Here is a 23,784-nt window from a genome sequence, read left to right as displayed (position 1 = left end):
GAATTCTGACACTATTTACTCAGTACCTGTTTGATATTCCTTCATTTCTCTGGATTTCAATTTCCCTCTCTATAAAAGGAGGTAAGACAAGATAAACTCTAAATTTCCTTAAAGCTCTAATTCCTATGAAACCTTTTTCTTGCAAATGACAGCACATACTCTTTATAGATTGAGACCAACTAAATAAGAAGGTTCCTAGAGCCCTACAAAGGAGTCTGTCTATGCATTTGTTTTGCTTTGCCATATTTGTTGTTCATTCTTTCAGTCACGTGATTCTGTGTGACTCTTTGGATTACAGCATACCAATGGTGTCCATGGGGGTTTTCTTGCCAAAGATGCTAGAGTGATTTGCCATTTCCTTCTCTACTGGATTAAGGCAAACAGGCTAAGTCCAGGGTCATACAACTAGTAAGTAGCTCAGACCAAAACTAAAGTCTTTTTGACTCCAGGTCCAATACTTTGTCCCCTGAATTACTCCTTAGTGATGAGGAGTCAGTCATCTGATGTCAATGCAGCATCCTGTGCCATATACAAATACTCAAACCAAATAATATCTTATATTTCATAGGATCATTTAGTATAAACTTTTTATTTTTCCAGTTGAAGAAACTGAGGCTTTAGGAGATAAATTAACATGTCCAAATTATTCAAGTAATGAACAAAGAATTTGAACTAATTTCTTCAAATCCAAACTGAGGCCCTTTTCAATTACACTAAACATCATCTCATTATAATAATTCCACATGGGGAAGAAAGCTGGGATCTTACTTCCTGAATACTTGCAATGATGTAAAAGAGAAGTGCCTTGGAGGGATTTTGGAGCATGTGTAGACATGGTATAACTGATTCCAGTCTGTTAACCACATAATGAAGGGGGCACATTCAAAAGGCTCTAAGTTGGCCTTTTCTTTCAGTGTTACTTCTTCTTGGCAAGGGGAGGGACCTTTGGCTCATTCCTTCTGTGTCTATCATACCTACTCAGTTCTTTTTTTAAAAATTAATTAATTTATTTGTTTTAGACTGAAGACTAGCATCTTGTGAGTTTTGAAAAGTCGGGAGCCATTTGACAGAATTCAGGGGTCAAATTCATGCTAGGTTTTGTAGCCAGCTTATCAGTGATACCCTGAAGACCAAGGAATGACTTTTCAAATCTAGCCTAGCCCATTGGTAAGCTGAGAGGATTAGCATAGTGACTTGCATATAGAGTAATTACTTAATGCTTGTTGTCCAGACTTATTTGGTAATGAGTCAGTCATCTGGCTTCAGTGAAGGATAGTACTGTTAATTTAGTGAGTTTAATACTAGAGAAACTGTGTTAAGTCTATGTCCCCCCCTCCCCCCCCTGAATAAGGATTTATAGGGAGGAGGAAATATTTGTATTTTCATGTTTTCAAAAAATAAATATTACCTTGTAAATGTTAATTAATGTCAATTAATTAAAGGGAACTGTGGCGCCAGTTTTGGGTGGTTAACAGTGAGGAGGAGCACACCTAGAATGGGATCTTGTACCCATTAGAGAAGGAACATCCCAACCCTTCACAAGTACTCCTAGATCCCCAAGTGGGACTGACTCTGAGATAGTAATTTTTATTTGCTCCAAAAGAAAGGCTCAGGCAGGTTAAATGATTTACCAATGTCACATAGCTACTCTATTTGTTAATTGACTGACTAATGAAGCCAAGATCAGGCCTTAAGTTTTGCAAGTCTGGTGTTTTTATACTATATCACATTGCCTAAAAGGAAAATGAAAATTTGGGAAACTCCAGCACAGACTAAAGATCAAAATATCACGGAGGGGAATGGTTTGGTATCTGGTTGGAAAACATTAGGAAGCTAAAGACTGGTTCACTGGCTCATATTATAGAAAAGAAGCAAAATTTACCTTCTTTGTTCAGGGATCCTGGATTCTATCAGAAGGGAATTGCCAGGGAACTGAGGTGTGCTGTCAAAATGGAGATGCCCTTTTAATTTGGAAAGCCTATACTATACTCCCTTTCTTGATCATCTTGGCTTTTTCTGAACTCTTCAGTTTTAATGAGAATAGAAGTGATGGTTCATTTCCATTCCTAGGTGCTCTGCAGTTCAGCTGAGGAAGCCATCATCACTTGAGCCACTTGCCAGGTTCTGCTCAAGCAAAGTGATAAAACACCTTGGGCTTTCCAATGTTTCTCAGCGTTTCTTGGCAGCCAGTTTTTGTCAACTCTTTCTTCCCCTAATCAAAAGATTGGGCTTCAGTGAGAAGGGAAGGTGAATTCTTGGACCAGAGTAGGACAGCAGTATTTATTTTTTACACAAGCCATACCATAGATCTACCATGACCTTCTTTATTTAGCATGAAAAGGAACAGAGTAGAAATGAGGGAGTGATTTATCAATGACTCCCATTGGCAGTCTTAATTGCCTGACTGAAAACCAGAGCAAAATTTTCTATTTACTTTGATCATTAGAACAAGTTGCAAATATTACTTGCTTGAGGTGCTCCAGGCAGAAATAATGCAGGAAGGACAAGTTAGGGACCAATGGACTCTAAGGAAAGGAGAAGCAAGATCTGGAGGGTGCAGATGGGTTTCTCAAAGAACTGGTTGCAAGCAAAGAGTACTGTTATCCTGAACAAAGTATTATCATAAGCAATTGGAGCTTTGTCTTGCTCTTTGGACTCCATCAAGGAATAATATAAATTTATAGTTTTCTCTTTCCCTGACTATACTTGCCTCACCACTATTGTGTCCTGGTGAATTTATCTACTCTTTACTTCCTCTTCTTCACTTGCATCATTGCTGCCTAGTATGCTGGCACAAATGTTTCTGCCATCTTTACATCTTACTTATGAATATGCCTGGATATATTTAATCTCCCTCTCTCTAACCCTCAAAGTAGAATATGTTTGTTGAAGGCATCAATTGGCTTCATTGTATTCCCAGGACCTACTATGTTCCCTCCACTTAGGAGGTACTTGATAAATATCTGTTGGATTTTCTTGGGGGGGGGGGTGTCTGTATTGTCCTGAATAAATCCTCATAACTATGTAAAGTGAGGTGTGTTTAGGTTTCCTTAAAGTAGTAGTAGGATTCTATTCCTTTGTCTTTCACTCAACACTTACTACTTATTTCTACCAAAGACCATAAAGCAAGACAAAACCCACTTTGATGGTTGCCACACCTGGCCTTCCACAGCTCATGCCCAACCCAGTCCCATATAATAAGAAATTCTTATTGGTTCATTTAGAGTATATCTGACCTGATGGAAGAATGCATTGTAAACAGTCCCACACAATGGAGCCTTGTGAGGTGTTGCAAAGTTTGTCTCTGACTGTGTAGGCATGGGTAGTCTCAGCATTCCCATGTAGTCTATGTAGGAGATAAGGATCAGGGGAAAAGGCTTCTGGAGAAATAGAAAGGGGAAGGTTCCTTGTTCCAAAGCATCCTCAGATTGGGAATGGGGAAACTTCAGTGTCACAGTATGGAGACAACTGTGGTAACTCATGTCCCAGATCTTCAGTACCTGAAAAAGATAGAAAGAAGAAATTATTCCCTTGAGAAATACTGCATCTGTTGTTAAGTGTTTTTCCCCCATTCTATTCCCACGATGAGAAAAAAAAGGAAAGAAATTTTCAATGTAGGACTTTATTGTTAAGAAGTCAGCTTACTAATTTCTGTCATTTTTGCTTTCAAATCATCTACTGATTCCTATTTTCTAATATTTTCAAGCACTTTAACATGAGGAACACACAGTAATTAAAATGTCAAATATAGCATATGTCTGCAATGTGTTCCAAAGAATAAAATGTGAGCTTAACCATCAGGATAAATTTATGGGATCAAGGAATGGTGGATTCCTTGGCACTGGATTTAGAGTCAGAGAACCTGTGTTCTGATCTCAACTCTGCTACTTAATTCTTGAGTGAACCTCAGCCTCCTTTTCCTTCTCCATAAAATAAAAGAGTTGGACTAATTGACTAAGATATCTCTAAACTCTACTTCTTAGGAGCCTATGAAAATGGATTAGGAAAAAATGGCTAACTCTTATAAAATTCACTTCATGAAGCAAGGTAGGTTATCTTAAATTTGCAAAATGGGGCAGAAACAGAGGAATTGATACTCTGATTTACCTCTTTTTATATAAACCACTATTTATAGCAGTACTAGTATTGTTGGAAGCTTGGCTAGAAGTCATATTGACAAAAAGTCCGGCCCATTATTGGGACTTGGACTTTCATTTATTTATCTATTTGTTTATTTTAATACATCTTCCTTTCTTCTCTTCTGTGACCTTTAACCTTAGTTGTTCTATGTGCAACCTTTTTCTTGCTTCACTTGACTGCTTGCTTTTATGACTCCTGAGCTCAGTTATTCTTGCTCTTCAGTTCTACATGGGAATAACCATATGACCAAATACTATTTTTAGTAGATTTATCTCTCAATTAATAAACAGTATATGAATGTGATAGTAAAAATTTCCATTTCCAAAGCATCTTGAAATTTATAAAACATACCAACCCTATGAGGCAGATAGTAGTACAATTATTGTCATCCCAATTTTACATATGAGAAAACTGAGGTTCCTGGTCAGAAAGGTAACGTAACTCATCCATGGTCAGAACCTAGGTTTTTTGGTCAGGCTCCAGAAAAAAAAAATTATATGCACATTTTTGAGCTTAATCTGCATTATTCACACTTTAAAAAAAGGCAAATAGGGTTAAATGGCTTGCCCAGAGTCACACAGCTAGTAAAATAGTGCTGACTGGGCACATGATAAATTCACCTTATTCAACTTCAACTGGGTTATCAACAGTGCAAGGCAATCTCTTAACACTTTTTCCTTTCCTCAAGCCTCCAACATCTTTTTTTCCCCTTCATTCTCAGCTGAACACCTCACTTCTAACTTTACTGAGAAAACTGAGGCAATATTAATCATGAGTTCCCTCTTCCTATCTTTTCATCTAAACCCACCTTGACATAATCTCTACTTCCTCTGTTTTACCCTTAATATCATTAATGAGGTTTTCCTTTTCCTTGCTAGGGCCAAACTCTACATTTGCCCTTAATCCTATCCCCTCTGATCTTCACCAGTAGATTACTGTCTCAATTATCCTCCATATTCCTAATCATCAACATATTTTTGATTACTGAATCCTTCCTGACAAGGTAACCAGTGCTCTCTTAAATGATAATCTGTTGGAATTTTCTCATTTCTCACTCTCCTTGGCCTCTTTGCTACATTTGACATGGTTGGCTACTTTCTCTTCTTTCATGCTCTCTGCTATCTACATTTTTGTGACATTGTTCTCTTATGTTACTTCTCTTATCTTCTTACCCAACTTGTCAAACAATACCTCCAAAATGAATAACTTACAAAAGCTAATCTTCTCAATAACGATCATGAACAAATGTATTCTCTCAGAATATTTGACAGAAAGTATAAAATATTTAAAAACTTTGCACACCTCAGTTATGTAGTAGCTGTTGCCATAGGAAGAAGGACAGCAAGAAAGATAGGTGTATGAAAGCATAATCCTAGAGATAGTCACTAAACACCACCATGCCTGGAGTAGCTTCCTTAAATTATTAAAGACCTGTAAAGAAGACTTTGGAAGACTGGATCACTATCTAACTTGTATGTATAATGAAATATTAAATACCATATTGCCTCATTAAAGACAACAAAGGAGAAATATGTAGAACAGAAGCTACAGATCAGATGTATGAGAAATTAGAGATTTGCTTAATCAGCAACTGGAAGTAAAAAGGTCCAAAGATTAAGGGAATACAAGACTCAAAGCAATGTACAATAAACAATTCACCAATTATTGGAAGCTTTACTAACGAGACTGGGAGAAACAAAGCAATCAGACGATAGAGAGAACTTCCCCACAATGAGAATGTGAAAATTTTTTTACCTTCTGTATGGTTATAAGAAATCTAATACAAGGATAAAATTTGAATCAAAGGCAAAAAGAAAACTTTTGCACCTCAAATATAATGAACAGAAAACCAGCACTATCAAAAGAGTTGAAGGAAACAAACTTCTTTGCTAAATTGGAAAGTGGGGCATGAGTTAATAGAAAAGTTCTTTGACAGTTTCCTCTCTGATAAACACCTCTTACTCCCTTTCTTAAAAGAAGGTATCACATTTTAACTGACAAAAAATTAGAATTTTAGTGACACGAATATAAGCCAATTATGTGTTGATGTACTTAATTCAAAACATTCACAGTTTATATCACTAAAAGATCTAGAAATACAAGATCATATATAGATTGTCTTAGGAGTATAAAAGACAATTCATTAGTGACTTGGAAATTATTGAATCAATTATCCCAAAATGTCACAATATTTATACTGTTTCTGTTGATTATTACAAAGCATTTGACTTAGTTGTACACTGATGACTTATTAATGTACTGAAAATGTAAAATAGATCCAAGCATAGTGAGTATTATAGAACATTTGATGCTCAAATGGAAAATTGTTCTTTATTTAAAGCATAAACAAATACCATGATGTCAAAAATAATTTTTATAAAACAATAACATTTTGGGACACAGTTTAAATCCATTACAAACTCTTCTAAATAGAAGTAAATATGGATTCCTAATTAGAGTCAAACAAAAATATCTTAATAATCAGTTAATAGATATGACTGATATGAAGTTATCTGGTTCCATTTAAATATCATGTTAAAGTTTCTTCATTTTGTTTAATCTTTTCCCAGTGACATAAAAATGTAGTTTGGACTTGAGGTATATAAAATTCTTTATACAAAAAGAATGCCAAGGAAAAAATAGTTTCTGAAAACTTAAAGCTTATATTAGCAGGTGTGAAGATTGGATTTGGTTATCCCTTGATTGTAACAATGAAGGTACTTAGCTCTTCCTGATAGTGAAGACAAAATTGTAATCCCCAGGCTATTTTTTAGATTTTAATCATCAAAGGTGTTAACTCAGTATTTAAAGTAGATCTACCCATTTTAACCACAAAAAGGTGTGAACACCCATTTTATGAATTGAGTGGGAGGTCTGTGACCCACATGTGAAAGAGTGGGCAGCCCTGGAGAGGAGCATCTGCTATGATTGGTAGATGTAAAATTTAGGGGAGGTGACACAAGAGAAAAAGATCTTTAAATAGGCACACAAGGGTTTGTCAGATAAATCAAGAATAAAGAAGAGTCACTTTGGAGGAAAGACTAGAAGACAGATACTTGAGGAGAGACTGGAAGACAGACACTCAGACTTGAAGCAAAGACACTTGGCTGTGGAACTGGACCCCTGAAGGAGCTCATGCAGGAGACCTCAGACAACTTTCCTTTTAGACAGTCACTGTGGTGAGTGAAAGGCTGACTTAGTTTCCTTGCCTTTCTGGAGGTATGAACCTCCGAGAAAGTCCCATCATCTTGAGACTCCTTTCCCTAATTAGTGCCTTAGAATTCCTACCTGGCTCTCTTTTTTCTCTTCCTTAATATCTTCCCTCTATTGTAAAATAAACTGCCATAAATTTCATTTACTTGAGTAATTCATTTTGGGATTTAGTAATCAAATCCCTGGAGACCACAAATTAATATATTCAAGTCCAACCATAATTTTAACACAGGTCAGATTCAATCAATGGATAAAGATGATATTTGTAAATACCTTGTTCTCTTCCAGGAGAGTAAAACTATCAAAGAGAAAGTTCTCAGCATGTATAATAAGTCAAGAGACTTGCTGTCATCCCAAAATCAAAGTTCAGTGAGAATAACACAATTACAGCAATTAGAATACTCATGATACCAGGTTTAATGTACATTTTTATAACTATAAATTGGATAATATTGTATTATTTCTTGATACCATCATCTACATTTTCTTTGTTCCAATTCAGACTTTTACTATCTTATATGACTGGTGAATTCACTAGACTTTTCTAAACCCATTTTCTCACCTATAAATAACAACAGCAGCAACAACAATAGTATTTGACTTTTAGGGTTCTTTTCCAGGATCAAATCAAATAATTCATGCAAAACACCTTGGAAACCTTGAAGTGCATAGCAAATGCTAATTATTATCTATAATTTCCTTGGTCTGGGGGACTCTTGACTAAGAGAAAAAGAACCAAATTTATTCAGGAGACTAGAACAGATCTGTTATTGCAATCCTGGCCAGAGGATTTGAAGTTAGATACATCTGAAGAGGGAGTTTATGAGACATTAGTAGAGGCAAGAGATGCAATTCTTGAGGTAATGGGAAGGTTTCTGTAGACAATGGATACTTGGGTATAGTGAAATTACTAAATGTTTAACAGATGTAACAAGGAATACAGAACCAGAACCTCTGAAACTCAAACTTGAACATCTACAAGCCTTAAGTAAGCTTAAGGAAGTGATTTTATCTGCACCAGCTCTTGGAATCCCAGACTATACTAAACCTTTTCCATTATTTTTGCATGAGACCAAAGGTATTGCATCTGGTGTGCTGACATAGACTTTAGGACAAAGTTATCATCTAATTGGATACCATAGTTATCAGCTAGATCCAATTGCTGCAGGTACAGTTCCTTGATTAAGGGGTGTAGCTGCTGCAGTTGTGTTCAAAAGTCATCAGAATATTAGTTTTGGGATGTCCATTGACAGTATTCTGTTCACATCAAATAGAAGTGCTAATGAGGAAATTTCGTACTCAAGCATATTCAGACCAACGAATATCTAAGTATGAAATTATACTTCTAGGTAGTGAAAACATCACTTTGAAAAGGTGTAGTGTATTAAACCCAGCTACACTTCTTCCTGATTTGCCAAAGAATGGTGAACCATTACATGAATGCTTAGAAGCAGTAAATCTAGTGGTTCTGCCAAGGATGGATTTAAAAGACACTCCAATCGAAAATCCAGATTTGGTTTTATTCACGGATGGATCTTCATATTTGTCTAGTGGAATTAGATGTACAGGTGCTGCAGTTGTCACATAATTTGAGACACTGTGGTATGGATTGTTACCTAGTAACCTTAGCGCTCAAACCACAGAGTTAATCACTTTAAAGCAAACATTTCTTCTGGCAGCTGGTAAAAGTGCAAACATTTAAGCAGGCTCTCATTAAGCTTTTTCTGTTTGTCATGTGACAGGAAAGATCTGGAAACAATGAGGTTTTATTACTGCATCAGGAAAACCAATTGCTCATGCAGAAATAATAACTGAGTTATTGGATGCTATCCAGAAGCCTAAACAGCTAGTGGTAATCCATTGTAGAAGTCATACTAATAGAAGAGATTCTGTTTCTAAAGGAAATCATAGAGCTGACATAATGGCAAAATTTGTGGCCAGAAATGCTCCAGTGTATATTATGAACTTATGAACTATAGAATCTGATCTAGAAAAAGCTTATGTAGATTCAGAAATACAAAAATTGAAAGAGAAGTTTGGAGCTAGAAAAGAACATGGTATATGGTTAACAGACACAGGAAAGCTGCTGTTACCAAAAGACCTGTATACCTATTTGTGTCAAGCCATTCACACAAAAGGTCATTTTGGTAGTCAAGCTGTAATTGACCCCAGAGGCAATGGGTTGCTCCTGGAATAAGTACTGTAGCAAATAAGATCTGCTCAAGCTGTTCTGCTTGCCAAAAATTCAATCAAGGAGGATTCAGACAGAAAGGTTTAGGTGGTAGACCTTTAGCATATTGTCCTTTTGATAGACTACAGATTGATTATATCAGCATGCAAAAAGCTGGAAGATAAAAGTTTTGCTTGGTAATTATTGATAGATTAACTAAATGGCCTGAAGCTTTTCCACCAAATACAAATACAGCTAGCTTTGTGGTGAAAGTGTTGATTAAGGAAATTATACCTAGATTTGGAATACCATTAATAATAGACTCTGATAAAGTATCGCATTTTACTCAAGACATCCTGAAAACTGTCTATGAAAAATCTAGGAATAAAACCAAAATATCATGTGCCATATCATCTCCAAAGTTCAGGCCAAGTTGAGCAAATGAATAAGGAAATAAAGACTATGGTAGGGAAGCTCTGTGCTGAAACTCATCTCAAATGGCCAGAGATTCTTTCCATAGTTTTGTTTTACTTATGGGAGGCCAAGAGCAGATTTGCATATATCATCCTATGAAACACTCTTTGGACATGCTCCACTATAAGCAAAAACTTGTAAGACAATCTATACATCTCTCTTAGGAGGAGATTGTCAACTTGCTTCTTACTTAAGTGCTTTACAACAAAGACTAAAAGAATTGCATGAAATGGGAGTATTAATTCAAACTGGTCCTTTGGATTATTCTCTTCATAATTATGAACCAGGCGATATGGTATATGTAAAAAAATTTTGCTAAAACATCAGCAACACAGGAAAGTTGGTTAGGTCCTTACACTATTGTGTTGGTTTCTCCATCTTCAGGAAAAGTTTTGGTTAGAGATTCTTGGTATCATTGTTCACATATAAAATTAGCACATGGTATAAATAATGAAAATGTACAAATCATTGAAGAAGAAGAAAATAAAGAGATTGCAGAAAGATAGAATCAACAGTCAAATTGAATCTTCAGTCAAAAAGATCAATAAGGAGAGGACCATTCCTGCCGAAGAGGATAGAAGAGGACAATGTAGATGAAGAGGAGAATTCAGGAATTAATGGACATTGATGGAAGACTGAGAACTTATACATTTAAATTTGCAATGAAGAGGATTACAGGATTAATGGACTAATGATTTTATACTTTGGGTAATATATTATAGTAAATAATAACATAGCATTTATTCACATACAAACACAAATATATTTCCTACTGTGGAATGGCAGAATGATATTCAAGAAGAAGTAGGGGTAAGTATGTGGCATACAACAGTAACATAATTCTTATATAACAATAACATTGACATTTAAATAGCCAAACAACATGACATAGCAAAAGTAACAACATAATAAAACATAAAAATGGTTAGGTTACATTGAATCACTACTTAAATGAGTGAAACAGTGTATAGTTAGGGTACCAACAATGTTATGATTAGCAATAGATATGTTATTTACTAACAAAATGTAGTTACATACTTAGATTTAGTTTAGGTATAGAAATTTAGGTAGGAGAAGTATTTTGAAGTTAGGTAAAGTTAAGTAAGATAAGTTAAGAAAATTAGATACTGACTTGCATTGCATCATACATTGCACAACACAAACAACATATGACATCACATATCAAACAAAATTGTAAATAAATATGTAAATAGGGTATACAATAGGATTGTAAATTAATTGTATTATAGTGTATGTAGATATGTAAACTATGTAAATATGAAGTGTACATAAGTGTATATATGTGCATGTGCATAGCATACATGTATATATTGTATGTATGTACTATATGTATATATGTAAATTATGTACATAGCTCACTGTTACATGTATTTGCATAACTGAGTTTATTATTTGGTTTAATTTTCATTGTAAAACTTATGCATGTTTATTAATGTGTTTATTGTGATTTTCAAAATTTTTTCTCTAAGTTTGATATTAATGTACTGCAATAGTAGTACAATTTTCTGTTTTAGCTGATAAGAGTATTTTAAGTTTGATATTTGCATGGAATAAGTTATGTTCATCTTTTGTTTGATGTTATTTGCTGTTCTGATTTGGCTTCTATTTAACTTTTGTACTTGTTCATTATTGACTTTGTTTTCCTTTTCCTTTCCCTTTTCCCCTTGTTACAGTTCCTTAGAATAGGTTAGTGTAAGTTAAGAGTAAGATAGTTGAGTGTAGGTTGTTTGTTATTTTGGGTAGATTTCTTAGTTTAGGTAACTGGTAAGTATTTTAGATTATGCACAAATTAAAAAATCGTGTTTCCAACATGATTTTTGATTCGTGTAATAGGGGAGAATTGTGATAAAGGTTTGGAAATGGAAATGGAAATGGAAAATGGAAAGGTTTGCAATTTGCAAAACTGTGCAAAAACTGAAAAGTGCAAACCTAGGTATGATTGACAGTGGCATGTGACCAAGGGTCACATGGGAGCCTGAGCGGGAGGATCTGGGAAGATTCCATCTTGCCCCAACAGACTTTTCTTCTGGTCTCCTGAGGAAGTCAAGAGGAAGGTCTGGAGAGGATTTCCCTGTGTTGAACTGAGGAAGGGTTCCTGTATCTAGTTCCTGGTAGCATTAAGTCTCATTTGGACATCAGGACTTGCTTGGACATCAAACAACAACAGATCCTGGCTCTAACTGGTTTTTTTTTTTTGGACCCCTGCTGAGTAAGATTGGGTACTTGGTTAAGTTTTAGTTTAATAACCTAGTTAGCATAGTGAGTTAGTTTTTTAGAAAAGAATAAGCATAAGTAAATCCCTAAGCCCTTATTCCTTTCCCTTCCAAAACAATAAAATAGATTTTTATATGTTTTTTCCCCTTGTGTTTCCCTTACCCCAAAATCCTAGCCTAACAGTTGACCTATAAATAAATTTATTAGGGGGTGAAGCTTGATGTTAATGAGTAAAATATCCTAATATGTTTGAGAAGTTAGTAGCATGGTTTGTTGTGTTTATGAGCTTAAGTGAGTTAAGTTCTATGCCAATTAGAAGGCCTAGTAGGGTAAGGATAAAGGCTGATAATTTGGTTATAGTAGATATAGTAACCAATGATGCTGGTGGAATGTTTATTGTCAGAAGAAATCCTGGGAAGATGCTTCCTCAGGTTAGTCATATAATAGGATTAATGAGGTTTGGATTATTCTCATTGATAGGGGGTATTGATATGAAGTGAGGGCATTTGAGTAGAGCAAAATAGATGATGAGTTGGCTGTAAATAGCAGTGAGAGAGGTGGCAATTAGTGTTAATATTAGAGCTCATGTATTTGTGTATGATTTGTTTAGGGTTTGGATGATTCAATCTTTGGAATAGAAATCTGCTCAAAATCTTTCTGAGTTTGACTTTTTGTTTACAATGTAGTTTTCTATATAAAGACATGGCCACCAAACCCCATTATTAGTAGCAGATTCATTTTGATTTGAATGAATTCATTTCTACTATAGAGTCTCCCTTATGACCAATGTTTTACATTTATTGCTAGGCTATAGAACAAAAGGACTTAGGTGGTACAAGTAGGAATTAAACCTGTGTCCATCATTAAGAATATGTTCAAGCCAAACAAGTAAACCAGATACATATTAAAAGGCTTAACTACTGCAGGGTATGAACAACAAATGCTATAGTTTTGGTATTGAGTTTGTCCTAAAGCTTCTTATAATTCTTGCACAAATAGCATGGTGAAAATAACGGTTGGACTGGTGAATCCAGTGGGGTTCTAATTTTAGCTCTGCAACTACCTTTATTTCTTAGACAAATTATGTCATTTCTCTGATTCTGTTTTCTTCTCCAGAGAATGAGAGTTAGATGACATCTAAGGTCCTTTTCTAGCTCTAATAGTCTAGGTTCTATTATTCTAAGTAGCTGTGAGTCTCCAGGTCTTCTGTGGGTGAAGTAAATTTATTCCTGCTGCAATGAAATAAATTTGTACCTGGCCGAATCTTTTTTATTCTCCTTTTATCCTAATTAAAATTAGGATTAATTAATCATTTTTAAAAAAGCAACCCTTTACTTTCTGTTCTAGTGACAATTCTAATGTAGAAGATGAAGAGTCAGGCAAGTGGGGTTAAGAGATTTGCCCAGGATCACATAGCTAGGAAATATCTGCAACCAGCTTTGAACCCAGGTCCTCCTGACATCAGATCTGGTGCTCTATCCTCTGTGATACCTAGTTGCCCTTATCTTATTCACTCATGTTCACTATTAAGCACAAGCAATGCAAAGTCAACTCACTGCATCTTTGGAGTAGCTGAATATCTGTCCTTTTTCTTCTTGGATGGCCAGCCCCAGGATAGGCAAGGAATGTCCTCGGAGCATGGCTGTTGGGAGGCTTGGGACAAATCGATTCCACACCCGAACACAGCAGTCAGCTCCACCACTGACCAAGAGATTCAGAGACTTGCAAAAATCAAAGCATTTTATTCCCTGGAGAGTAAGCAACAGGGAAACTAGTTTACAAAGATGAGAAAAAGTTGGAAATAGGAGAGTCTGAGATCAACACTTTGAGGTTGCCCTGGGAAGGAAGGCCCTCACCCTCTTAATCTTCCAGGTATATGCTTTTCTCTTTTGGTCCATGTCCATAATTACCAAGGACGTCTGAGAGTTCCCGGAGGATGTAATGCAAAGGTCTTCTGGGACATATTGGATTTGGGAAATGGAGTCTTGATGAAGGCGGCGGATATAAGTATATCTTAAGAACTGACAGTGATTTTCAATATCCTGGTGAAAAACAAAATAGATACAGAGTATAAATCTAGTCCTTTATGATGGTTCTTAAAACCTAAAAATACATTTAGGTTTCTAACAGAGTAGCACTTAGAATTTGATGTATTCTGCTCTGTAATTATTCAAAATTAGTCTTGCAAGTAAAACATATACATATGTAATTTATAAATATTTTAAAAAGTAACTTTAAATGAATTTTGATGCACACAGTAACATAATTGTATTTAGTCCCTACCTTGAACTACCTATCAGGTTGCCTTTAATTAATATATTTAAAAATAATTTCTCTAATTTTCCCAAATAAAATATACACTCTCTTCAGGAAGAATGCAAGAATTTCCACTATCCTTCATGAAGATGTGGACATAAGCTATAGCTGTGATTTAGTCTCCTTTCGTGAAAGACTCTGGACTTTCCTCTGTGCCTACTGCCAATTTATCTTGTATACCTCCTCATTGTCATTCTTATTAATAAAATTGATTATTTCTATAATCTGTTCTTAGACCCACCGCTTTTTTAGAATTAGATTATGTAGTCACCAATTAATTTTTTATTTATCTTTCCATGGAACTTTATTGATGATAATTTTTATTGTATTATAATCTGAAAAGGATGCATATATTATTTCTGCTTTTCTGAATTTGGTTGTAAAGTTTTTATGCCCTAATGCCTTGATGGTGAACCTATGACACACACACAGCCATTTTTGATGACACAGGGCCTCATACAGGCTCAGTGTGCCTCATGGTCAGGGAGATGCCCTCTGCCCACAGTCTTGGCCATGCTCATGCTCCTAGGTGGGGGGGGGGGGGCATTGGGGAGGGGAGGTTGCTCCACCTGCTGGCTGTCAGTGACAGGCAGTGCGCCAGGCAGTGCATGGGGTTCCTCTGGGGGTGAGGAGGAGGAATGCAGCAGACAGTTTAATAATCTCAAAACCAACAAAAGAAACAGGTTGACATATGAAGTTAGTAGTGCTTGCTTGGGCTTGAAGTGTACAAAATAGCAATCTTCAATTGAAGATTTAGTCAATGAAATTCAGCAACAAAAAAGTCACTAATAGGCAGGTTAAAGAATTCCCCCTCCTCCTCACTTCATGGCACTCCACAAAAATTAAATAATAGCAAGACCAACAAAAGAAATCAACTGACAGATGAATAAAGAAGTCACTAAGCAGGTAAGTTAAATAATTAGTTTTTGATTTATTAAATACAGTTATATATTACAATTATACATTTTTGTCATTTAAACTATAAATATTGTAAAATTATGTTTTTTTCCTTCAAGTGTCACACCACCCGAGTTATGCAGTTATGCTCGTTTTTTTGGGTGAATTTTGATACACCAAGCTCAAAAGGTTGCCCATCACTGTCTTAATACATGGTCAATTTTTGTTCAGGAGCCATGTATTGATGAAAAGAAGATATATTCCTTTCTATTGTTATTCAGTTCTCTCCAGAGATCTATTAGTTCTAAATTTCTAAGATTTAATTCACTTCTTTTATTTCTTTCTTGTTTATTTTTTGGTTAGATTTATCTGGTTCTGAGAGGGGAAGGTTGGAGTACCCCACTAGTATAGTTTTACTATCTATTTCTTCCTTAAGCTCATTTAGTTTTTCCTTTAAAAATTTGGAGGCTATACCATTAGGTGCATAATATTTAGTATTGATATTACTTCATTGTTTTTAAGTACCTTTTAGCAAGATGTAATTTCCTTCCTTATCTCTTTTAATCAGAACTCTGCTTTAGCTTTGTCTGAGTTTGTGATTGCTACTCCTGCTTTTTTTTTTTTTACTTGGGATGATGCACAATTCCTGTATACATCTTGTTAGATACTGTCTTCTTTGTTAGATTGTAAACTCTTTGAGTGGAAGGACTGGTTTTGTCTCCCTTTGTATCCTTTGTAAAGTCTTAATCGATATTTCTTGGTTTGACTTGACTTGACTAAACAAATGTGATTGTTTTTCAAGTCTAGAATATATGATCTATCAGGTGTTTCTCAAAGCCTATACCAAACTGAAGGTATACTAAATTTGGTGACAAACAGTGCCACATTAACACAGAGTATATCACAATGACACAGTTTCCTAATGTCAAAAAAGAGAGTTCATTGGATTAAACTTGAATGTTTTATTGAACTATAGTTTGGAGTGAAAATGTGGAAGTTAGATTCTGATTAGATTAGATTTGTGAAGTTAGATTCAGGAATCCCAGTTCTGAAAATATATGATGGGATCAAGGGTAAGTCACTTCATTAAGGTGAGTCCTCAGTTACATCATCTATAAAATAGGAGATAATCACAGAGTATTGCTGTGAGAAAAGGGCTTTTTATGACATAGTGTCCTTTCATGGAAAGGTATGGTCTTGGAGCAAGGAGAATGTCAGTTTAGATTATTATGTGACTAGGCAAGTAATTTTTTTGGAGCCTCTATTTTTCTCATCTATAAATGAAGATTATAATGCTCATATGGAGAGGCATTATGATATATTAGATAGATTATTGGCTTGGGAGTCAAAGCCTCCCCCAAGCTGTGAGACCATGTCCAAATCACTTATCTTTTTAGTGCCTCAGATTAGACTCTAAAACTCTATGTTAAAGACATAAGAAGATTTTCTACACTGGGATAACTTGTGCTATTTACCTTACATGGTTGCTCTGAGGGAAGCAATTTGTAAATCTTAGAGAATATAGAAATGTGAGTTGAATTTGACTTGGTCAATACAACAATTTAATGTGACAAATATGTGTAGAGCACTGTGATAATCATGATGAGTTTGAGTTGTTTCCCCATGTTATTATTCACTCACTCCAAACTGTGCAGCCTTTTGTGTATCATGACGGTGGGAAGAAACTCATGTCTTAAACCAGCTTTCATTGCAAAGAATATTAAATGAGTAAAGTCTATCTTGATGGTAGTTTTGCAGCTTCCATTGAACTGCACATTGGAAAATCATGAGCCAGCTGTATTATATTAGATTTTAGGGACATAGTTAATGCTATTTACTGTAGTTTTATATAGGGCAGTTTTTCATTGTTATGTTTCATAATGGGATTTAACTTAAGAGACTCTTTCCAGTCTCATCCAAATTAAAGTTCTTATCCTCCTCAATCTCCTTCCAAAATCTTATTCTCCCCAAGTACTGGCTGGGCTCCCTCTTTCCTTCCCTTTCATCCTCTGCCCTGATCTTGAACATTGTATTATTTTTTAAACCCTTACCTTCCGCCTTGTAATCAATACTGTGTATTGGTTCCAAGGCAGAAGAGTGGTAAGAGCTAGGCAATGGGGGTCAAGTGACTTGCCCAGGGTCACACAGCTAGGAAGTGTCTGAGGCCAGATCTTAACCTATGACCTCCCCTCTCTAGGTCTGGCTTTTAATCCACTTAGCCACCCAGCTTCCCCCCTTACCTTGAACATTTTAATTGAGACTGATCATTACTTCTATAATGACATATGCAATTATAATCCCCCACCTGCATGTAGATTCCAGAGAACCCAGTCTGTTCAAATAAAGACTTTTCATATAAGCTTTTGTTGGGGTGGAGAAACCTGAGCACACTCACTCCTCCATGGTCATCGCCCCAGAGTAGTACAGAACAGCTTTCGACAGACTGGCAGGGAGAGAAAAGAGACCAGTGTTGGGCTGTAGTCTAGAGCATTGCCCCCTGACTTGATAACTTTGCTGGCATGAGATTTCTCAGCCATGAAACCACAGGATTATAGGGCTTTAAGGGATTTGGGGTGTGAGTAGCAGCAGTCCATCTCTCTGATTTTGGGGCAGGATTGCATATAAACTTCCAGACAGATAGTTTATCTTCCCGAAAGGAGATTCCTAAATTTACTATGGTATTTGAACTTCAAATTGCATTCAGAAACAATTTCTTCTAAATACAGGCAATGTGAATCTGATGACTGTAGGGTTTTCTGAGTACTTAAAAAAAGGCTAAATAAGAAAGTAGGAGGGCAGTCATCATGGATAGATAGAATGTTTGGTCTATTTAAACCATGCTATTAAAGAGGATATGTATCTTACAGTGTTAGCCCTGGAATCAGGAAGACTTGGATTCTAATTCTGCTAGACATTTATTAGCTGTGTGATTATACGTAAGCCAGTTTATAGAACCATAATTTAAGCAGCTAAGTGAATGTGAATGGAGTCCTAGGCCTGGTGTTAGGAAGACCTTCTTGAGTTCAAATCTGTCCTCAGACACTAGTTGTGTAACCCTGGACACATCATTTAACCTTCTTTGCCTCAGTTTACTCATATGTCTAATGAGCAGGAGAAGGAATGGCAAACCACTTCAGTATATTTGTCAAGAAAATCCTAAATGGGGCCATGAAGAATTGGACAAAACTGAAAAAATGACTGAAGAACAAAATTTGGAGTTAGAAGGGTCTTCATAAATCATCTAGTCTGATTCTCTTAGTCTATAGGTGAGGAAACTGAGGGTCTGAAAGGTTAAGTGATTTTTTAAAAGTGAGAAAAGGTTTATAGCTTGGATCTCCTGATCAAGTAGAAATAATTCTAGATTTGGCTTGAAAGGATCTGGGTTAAAATATTAGCTTTGCCATATAAAGTAACTGAAATGATTGCACAGCAAAATATAAAGTATTATTGTTGTTTAGTCTTTTTTCAGTCATGCCTTAGTCTTTGTGATGTCAATTGGGGTTTTCTTAGCAAAGATAGTGGAGTGGTTTGTCATTTCCTTCTCCAGCTCATTTTATAGATGAGGAAACTATGGCAAACAGGATAAAGCAACTTGCTTAGGGTCACAAGACTAGTGTCAGAGGCCAGATTTGTACTCAGGAACACGAGTCTTCTTGACTCCAGGTCTGTACTCTATGTGCTGTACCACCTAGCTGCCCAAGATATTAATACTGGAAATATTAATTATTCTTGCTTTCCTTTTTTATTTGATACCAGTGGAGTTCAGATAGAAATTACCCTTTTTAAAATGTCAGATATATCCTACTATTGTTCTTTGTGGTTTAATGTTTGACAGAGGAATAAAATTGACTGCTTTCTGAAATTGAATAAGAATATTGAGGTTTAGTAGCACCTCAGCTTGGTAGGGAGTTAATCCCAAGATTAAGAAGATGTGGGTTCAAATCTCTCCTTTGATCTGTACTGACTGAATTGACTTGGGCCAATTGCTTAACCCTTTTAGTGCCTCCAGGCAATTCTCTAAGATTATAAATGTCAAAGAAGATGCCAATCTGCATTAGTAGAGGAAGTTCCTCTTGAAGCTACCTAGACTGATGAATTCACAAGAATGTTTAAACAAAAGAGGATCTTTGCTATGTTTCCATCAGTAAATAGGATATAAGGAATGTAGAATATGTCTCATTCTACTGTCTTATGGTTTTGCTTTATTTTTTTCTCTATTTTGAGAGCTCTTCAGTCTACATAATTTCAAAGTCTCTGTCCTCCTCCTCCCTAACTTTCTTGCTGTCACTGCAGAAATGGAAGGGAGCCACAAAGAACTAAAGCCTACTCTGTATTTTTATTTGTTTTAGGGATTGCTATGGCTAAAAAATTCATCTGCATGTCACTATCAAGAGGTCATGAGCCTCTTCAACATAGCTAACAGACTTGGTCTATTTCTGGAGTTACATTCCAAGCTTTCTGGCATGGTAGAACCTGTCAGATCATATGTGTTGTTGGTATAGTTTTGAGATCTTAGGGTCACTTGCAGAATATATGAGGCACTAGAACAGTATTTTGCTAAGGGGTCAGATAGTCCCAAGTTTCATACACTTTTAAAATCCTCTATAAATCAAAGCAATTTGATCATTAGTAATTTAAATGTGGGATTTTTGTCTAGTGATTAATGAGTAGACACTTCTGGAGGGGCTGAATCATAATAATCTTGACATTTTTGTAATAAATAAAAGGAGAAAAAACAAGGGAATTGTAATTAAGTGGAAGGATGACTCACAGGTACTCCTTGGAGAGGTCAAGAAAGGAATTGGCAGAATAAGTTTTTATCATACTCCAAGATACTAGTAGAAACATTTTTCAATGGAAAAAAAAATAAACTGAAGTCTCTTTATAAAGCATCATGGATAGTGTGCTGGGACTGGAATCAAGAAAACTCCTCTTCCTGAAAGCAAATCTGGTTTCAGACACTTACTAGCTGTGTGACCCTGGGCAATTCATTTAACTCTGTTTGTCTTAGTTTCCTCATCTATAAAATAAATTAGAGAAGGAAATGGTAAACTACTCCAGGATCTTTACCAAGAAAATCCCAAATTGGGTTATGAAGAGTTGGACAGGACTCAAAAATGACTGAAAAACAAATGCATTTAAACACAATTGCCCTCTAGGTATAGTGCCTGTGCTAGATCCAAATCCAATGACCCAGAGTTTTTTGGTCTATAGGGAGGCCAACCCAGTGTTTTCATTGTAGGTGATTCCCAAAGAAAATCCAGGCATTCAAGGAATAAAATTCATGTTTGGATTAAATTAATTCCCTCAGCTACTTCTGCCAGGAATAACAGGAATCTCACAAGATTATTTTAATCATGAACAAATTTCTTGAGGGTCAATAACCTATAATATGGGGGCTTAGGACCTGAAACTTCTCTCTACTTTGTACATTCACTGCTTAATCATTGGCAGGGACCTTCACTACTGTCCTGGTTTCTACTCTGAAGAAGAGGCTGGCTATTTAATGATTATATAACCTCCTTGGGGTTATAACTGTTAAAAGAGATTTACATCCCATTCTGATCAAATGCAAGGCAGAATTTCAAGCTAGATTTCATTGATTCTCAATTCAAGAAATGTACAGGCTAACTTTAGTCTTTCTATTTTAGTTCTGAATATTTAATTTTTTAAAGAAGATAACCCTGATTCAGATGAGTTTTGAATGAATGAATATTTTCATAATAAAACATAGGTACTGCCATATAAGAACATGTAATATGGTTATACTCTAACCCAGTTTATATAGCAAATATTTCTTATACTTACTTCTGTATTATACCAGTAGAACACTGATGTTGGAATGTAGTTTAATGCTGTGGAAACAGAGAAACAAGTTAGGTAGGTGTATGTACCTACTCACATATTTATATTCATATATATGCCTACATATTTATAATTAGACACACATATGTATTGATTAAGGCTAAAATTCAAAAGAAAATGACCTCTTTACAGAGATAATCCTTTATGAAGGGAAAAAGTGGTATAGGCTGGAAGTTACTACTTTGTACAAAAGATCTGAAGGTCCAGTATTAGAAACTAGATGACCTTGACCTAAAAAAGGCCATAGAATGATCATATTTAATCACTTCATTTTATAGATAGAGAGTTTGAGACTTGTTTAGGTAAAATGACTTCTCCAAGGCCATAGAGCAAATTAATGTTAGGGCCGAGACTAGAACTCAAATATTTTGGTTCCTGGTACAAATCCTTTCCCATAACATCAAGTCTAGATCACTTTCCCCCATCTATAAAGTAAATGCTCAATCAGTAAAGTACTTTTCCTATGTATCACAATGGTGGCTCTTCTCAATGTCTACAAAAGTGGAGTATATAAATTGTAACAGATACTAATAAACTAGAAAGACTTCAGATTTAAGCTTGACAATAATACAAGGACATGCTTTGAAAGCTTGTCATCAAGTTGGCTGGAAACTAAAACATTTCTAATCATAGTTACTCTTGAATTCTGATTACATGCTAATATTCACTAATAACATATAATAAAAAACCAAATACATACTTATGTGATTGACTCCCTTAAGGCTTAATTGTGATCAACTCTATTTAAAGCAACAATGAAGGGAAGAATGCATAGTTTCTTAGAGCTACAATAATCTAACTGGAAATCATGGGTATCACAGGCAGCTTGGTGGCAAAGTGGGTAAAGTAGTGCCATCTTCCTGAGTTCAAATCTAGCCTCACTTACTAGCTATGTGACAGTGGGCAAATCACGTCACCCTTTTGCCTCAGTTTCCTTATCTATAAAATGAGTTGGAAAAGGAAATGATAAACCACTCCAGTATTGTTGTGAAAGAAAACCCCAAATGGGTCCTGCCTAGATTCTGAACAGTTCTTAAATTGAAACAGGCAGAGATTATACACACACACACACACACACACACACACACACACACACACACACACACACACACACATATATATACATATCTTTAAAAAATGTTAAGATAATCAGACACTTATAAGTAAAAACCAAAAATTAGTCAGGCTATCTTTAATGAGAATGATATTCTTTTCAATTTGTCTGTAGTAAATCATTCTTTGGATTGTGTGGCAATTACTTGTCAGAAAACTTGGGTTTGTATTCTAACTCTCTTACATACTAGCCATGTGACTATATTCAGGTCCTTTGAGCCTGTTTTTTTTAATAAAAAAAATCCTAATAAAGAACCAGAATCAGAAGAGACTTAGGTTTGAATCTTGTTTCTACTGCTTACTCCTCGTATGAATATGAACAAGTGATCTGAGCTTCCCAGGCTCCAGTTTTTTTTTAAATGAAGAAATTGGACAAGATGACCTCCAAGGTTACCTCTTGCTTTAAAACCCCATAATCTTACACATATTTATGACATCTACTTCACAAAGCTATTGCACTATGAACTATAAAGGGTTATATACACAAAAGCTATTGTAGACTATTCAGGATGGTTAAGCCTACCAAAGAGATGGAAATCTTCAAAGATGGGGCCTAGAGACACTTCGAAAAAATAAATTTTTCTGCTTGTTGTAGCAACAGCAATTTTATGAACATTAGGCATATAGACTGCATCTGTTGTCCAAACTTTAATCTTCTTCTTTCCCATTGGCGCCTCAACAGCATCTGATAACATCTGTTAGGAAACAAGGCTGGGAGACAGAGATCTCAAAAGTGGGGCTCTGGTGCCACCCTGAGCTGCATAGAGGCAATTCTGGGCCCAGAGTTTATGCAATACATACAGAACATCAATGTAGAGACTGAATTCAGGGGCTGGTTGGTTCCTTCAGCACACTGCCAAGAATTCTCTCCTACTTGAGCATCCCTGAGAAGTCATCCTTCCCTCCTCTGAAGATATCCAGAGGAGTCCCTTCTTACTTTTGGACAGCTCTAATTGTTTAGTGGCATTTCCTTACATCAAAAGGGGGGGGATGCCTCTTAGAGGTGAGAAGTGGGTATCTTTAGAAAGTAGGTCCTTTGCTGTGTGTCTTTAGAAAACTAACAGTTCTTATGTGGCCGATATGCTAGAACACTGATAGAATATGCTTCATTATTATATAGACCCAGTTACATCAGAGGTCAAATCATGGCCCTTGAAATATATAAACTAAAGAGAGAAAAACTCTGATGTAGATTTTAATTTCTATTTGCCTCAATTGAGTTTCCTTGCTTCACATACTGGCTGGCATATAGTAGGTACTCATAAAATGCTTATGGGCATGGGAGCCTTTTTTCTTCAATAATGTGAGAGGTTAGTTAGTATTAAGTTTCTTACTAAATGAACTGCTTTCTTGGTCTATAT

The 23,784-nt window shown here is 35.8% G+C and overlaps 1 protein-coding gene across 10 annotated transcripts in view; it reads right to left on the bottom strand.

Annotated features, from left to right (window-relative positions):
- LOC100029142 (WD repeat-containing protein on Y chromosome-like) overlaps positions 1–23,784 on the bottom strand; it is a 171,965-nt gene that overhangs the window by 99,753 nt on the left and 48,428 nt on the right. For 7 of the 10 annotated variants that reach the window (XR_008916421.1, XR_008916422.1, XM_056817246.1 and 4 more), the window contains 6 exons: positions 22,947–23,118; positions 21,254–21,300; positions 17,751–17,888; positions 14,089–14,274; positions 13,789–13,980; positions 3,237–3,500 (listed from right to left, as the gene is read on the bottom strand). Coding sequence is in view for 8 of the 10 variants with exons in the window: in XM_056817246.1 (XP_056673224.1) it covers positions 3,237–3,500; positions 13,789–13,980; positions 14,089–14,274; positions 17,751–17,888; positions 21,254–21,300; positions 22,947–23,118 (999 nt within the window). In the remaining 2 variants the exon portion in view is untranslated. The remainder of the gene's footprint in view (positions 1–3,236; positions 3,501–13,788; positions 13,981–14,088; positions 14,275–17,750; positions 17,889–21,253; positions 21,301–22,946; positions 23,119–23,784) is intronic. The other 3 variants (XM_056817248.1, XM_056817250.1, XM_056817251.1) reach the window with 3 other exon arrangements.

This window comes from Monodelphis domestica, chromosome 2 (assembly GCF_027887165.1).
Source record: "Monodelphis domestica isolate mMonDom1 chromosome 2, mMonDom1.pri, whole genome shotgun sequence".
In the NCBI taxonomy this organism is placed as follows: domain Eukaryota; kingdom Metazoa; phylum Chordata; class Mammalia; order Didelphimorphia; family Didelphidae; genus Monodelphis; species Monodelphis domestica.
This window is presented reverse-complemented; position numbering and strand designations above follow the sequence as displayed.